The sequence below is a fragment of the Astatotilapia calliptera genome, chromosome 15 (genome assembly GCF_900246225.1).
Source record: "Astatotilapia calliptera chromosome 15, fAstCal1.2, whole genome shotgun sequence".
Taxonomy (NCBI): Eukaryota; Metazoa; Chordata; class Actinopteri; order Cichliformes; family Cichlidae; genus Astatotilapia; species Astatotilapia calliptera.
Genome location: NC_039316.1, coordinates 19722021 through 19724394, shown reverse-complemented (window position 1 = coordinate 19724394; position 2374 = coordinate 19722021). Strand labels below are relative to the sequence as shown.

The window sequence follows — 2374 nt, the reverse complement described above, 5'->3', positions numbered from 1 at the left end:
ATAAGCTGCAGCTTGCTCAGTGTGCTTTGGAGATAACTTTGCCTCTCTGCAAACCTTCACCATGGTCGACGCCTTCTGTGCCACTTGGAAACTGATTGAAAGTGAGAATTTCGATGAGTATATGAAAGGACTTGGTAAGTAACAAACTTTCTTTTTTCTTTCTTTTTAAATACACAAATGCAATATTCTTTTGCACAAAAACGTTGTGATTAAAAATAGATGAAGGAGACTTGTAACCCAGGTATATTATCACCCCTGTCCTTTACTTAGGTGTTGGCTTTGCCACCAGGCAGGTTGGTAATGTGACCAAGCCGACTGTAATCATCAGCCAGGAGGGAGACAAGGTGGTGATCCGCACCCAGAGCACCTTCAAGAACACAGAGATCTCCTTCAAGCTGGGAGAGGAGTTTGATGAAAGCACTGCTGATGACAGGAACTGCAAAGTGAGTTGACAATGAATGAATAAAAGAAAGATTTACAGCTTTTTGATTGTGGTCTGATTATCATTAAAAAAAATAAAATGTATTTCAAAGTACAAGAAAGCAAAATCCAAATTGTATGTTCACTGTGGTGATTAAATGCAAATTCAATCATTTTACACTCGTGTCAGTGGTTGGGTTCAACTTTTACCTGGACTTTAAATTAAATATTTCTTCAAATCATTTATAAATTGCATTATTTCTCCACTTCTCATGCAAAATGCATTCCCTTCTTTTCGTCTTTTCAGTCCACAGTGACTCTGGAGGGAGACAAGCTGGTCCACGTCCAGAAGTGGGACGGCAAAGAGACCAAGTTTGTCAGAGAAATCAAGGACGACAAGATGGTCATGGTAAGACAACCTTAATCTATATATATATATGAACATTTGCTGTATATAGACTTTCTATACATTTTGGGAGCACTTTTGGAGACAGACAAACAACATGGTTTTTTTTATAATGCAATTCCTTGAATTAAATGATTGTCAGTTGCTTTCTGAGCCTAATAAGCTTTGTAACAACATAAAATTGATTTTGATGATTTTATGCAGTAGATGAGGTCCAGTAGATCAGTCCAACCAAGACTGATTTACAATTGGTCTGGAATTTTCCTATAACAATTATATGATGATTTGCTGATTTAGCAAATGAGGATTCTTTTATATATATTTAATTAAGTAAACTTGAGAATCATACTTTCTGTCCTCTCTCCTGTGCAGAATCTGACCTTCGAAGACATCCACGCAGTGCGCACCTATGAGAAGGCATGAGTGCTCTGAGTGACAGCCTCCCAAAACTGTCCAAGAAGTGATGGGTTTATAAATATTGTTGACTGTATGCTTCTCTTTGCACTTCATCCTCCTCCATATGTAAAAGCAAGCTGCAAGCTGCACAAATTTTGTAAGTTTTTTTATATGAATACATTTCTGTCATGATGGATGGATCATCTTTGCAACCCTGTGCGGAAATACAAAATAAAAAAGGGAAAAAAAAGAATTTATTATTTGCCTCTTGCTTGATGTAGTGATATGGTGTTAAACTGAACAGCTGAACAGAATCTAAGAGACAGGCGAAGGGAAAGCATAACGTACACAAGATAATTGACTATCAAATTAAAACAGGAAGTGACTAACAAAGAAACCACGACTAAGACATACAAACTCGACAAAACAAACAGGGAGACCAAACATCCCCCGAGACCAGACACGACTGGAGAGGCAGAAAGGGAACTAACATGCTCAAACAAGAAACAAAGAACTAGAAATATAGATAACCAAACCTCAGAGGCACTAGAAATACAAAACTCTAGACAAATAATATGAAGCTTGAACAAACTTATTCCTTAAATTAAAAACCATGAATCATTAGTCCACAGCAAAAACTCAAAACACTGGATCGAAGACCCAGGACCATGATAACCTTAATCTCTCAGACAACTTTGCTCCATGCTTTAGATGTGATCACATATTTGATTCACTTAGCTCTCATGGTTTTAATTACCAAGTACTTTTAGGTATTGAAGAGCAGTCAGTCTTTCCAGCAATTGTTCTTCTCCTCCTGCTATGAATCAGCAAATCAAGGTAATCAGTGTTCACTGAAATACTTTAAAATAAAGAAATAGTCTCTGTTTAATCTGTTCACAGGAACATCTCTATGCAGAGCAAAGAGAGAGAGAGAGAGAGAGAGAGAGAGAGAGAGCTAATTCTAGTGGTAAAAGCATTTCTATGAAAGAAATCAGTATTTCTATCATAATGTATTAGATCGGTTTACGACTGTGATTAAACCCCACCTGGTGCATCAGGAAATAACGTCTGAAAGCAAACTGTACCTTCAGCAGGAAACGCAGCCACAGTTAGAGATTATTCATAGATACATCCCTGATGGGACTTGATAGA

General features: G+C 37.4%; 1 protein-coding gene across 1 annotated transcript; it reads left to right on the top strand.

Annotated features, from left to right (window-relative positions):
* On the top strand, nucleotides 1-1479 carry LOC113007022 (fatty acid-binding protein, brain). The gene is made up of 4 exons (XM_026143330.1): nucleotides 1-134; nucleotides 271-443; nucleotides 728-829; nucleotides 1199-1479. Exons 1-4 carry the CDS (start codon nucleotides 62-64, stop codon nucleotides 1247-1249), a joined length of 399 nt encoding a protein of 132 aa, XP_025999115.1. The 5' UTR covers nucleotides 1-61; the 3' UTR covers nucleotides 1250-1479.
* The last annotated feature ends 895 nt before the right edge of the window (nucleotides 1480-2374 follow it).

Bases quoted from the DNA above. Each gene is read 5' to 3' on its own strand.
- LOC113007022 (XM_026143330.1), top strand. From the start codon at position 62: ATGGTCGACGCCTTCTGTGCCACTTGGAAACTGATTGAAAGTGAGAAT. The intron at 135-270 runs GTAAGTAACAAA...TCCTTTACTTAG, and splicing joins TGAGTATATGAAAGGACTTG to GTGTTGGCTTTGCCACCAGG. The intron at 830-1,198 runs GTAAGACAACCT...TCTCCTGTGCAG, and splicing joins AGGACGACAAGATGGTCATG to AATCTGACCTTCGAAGACAT.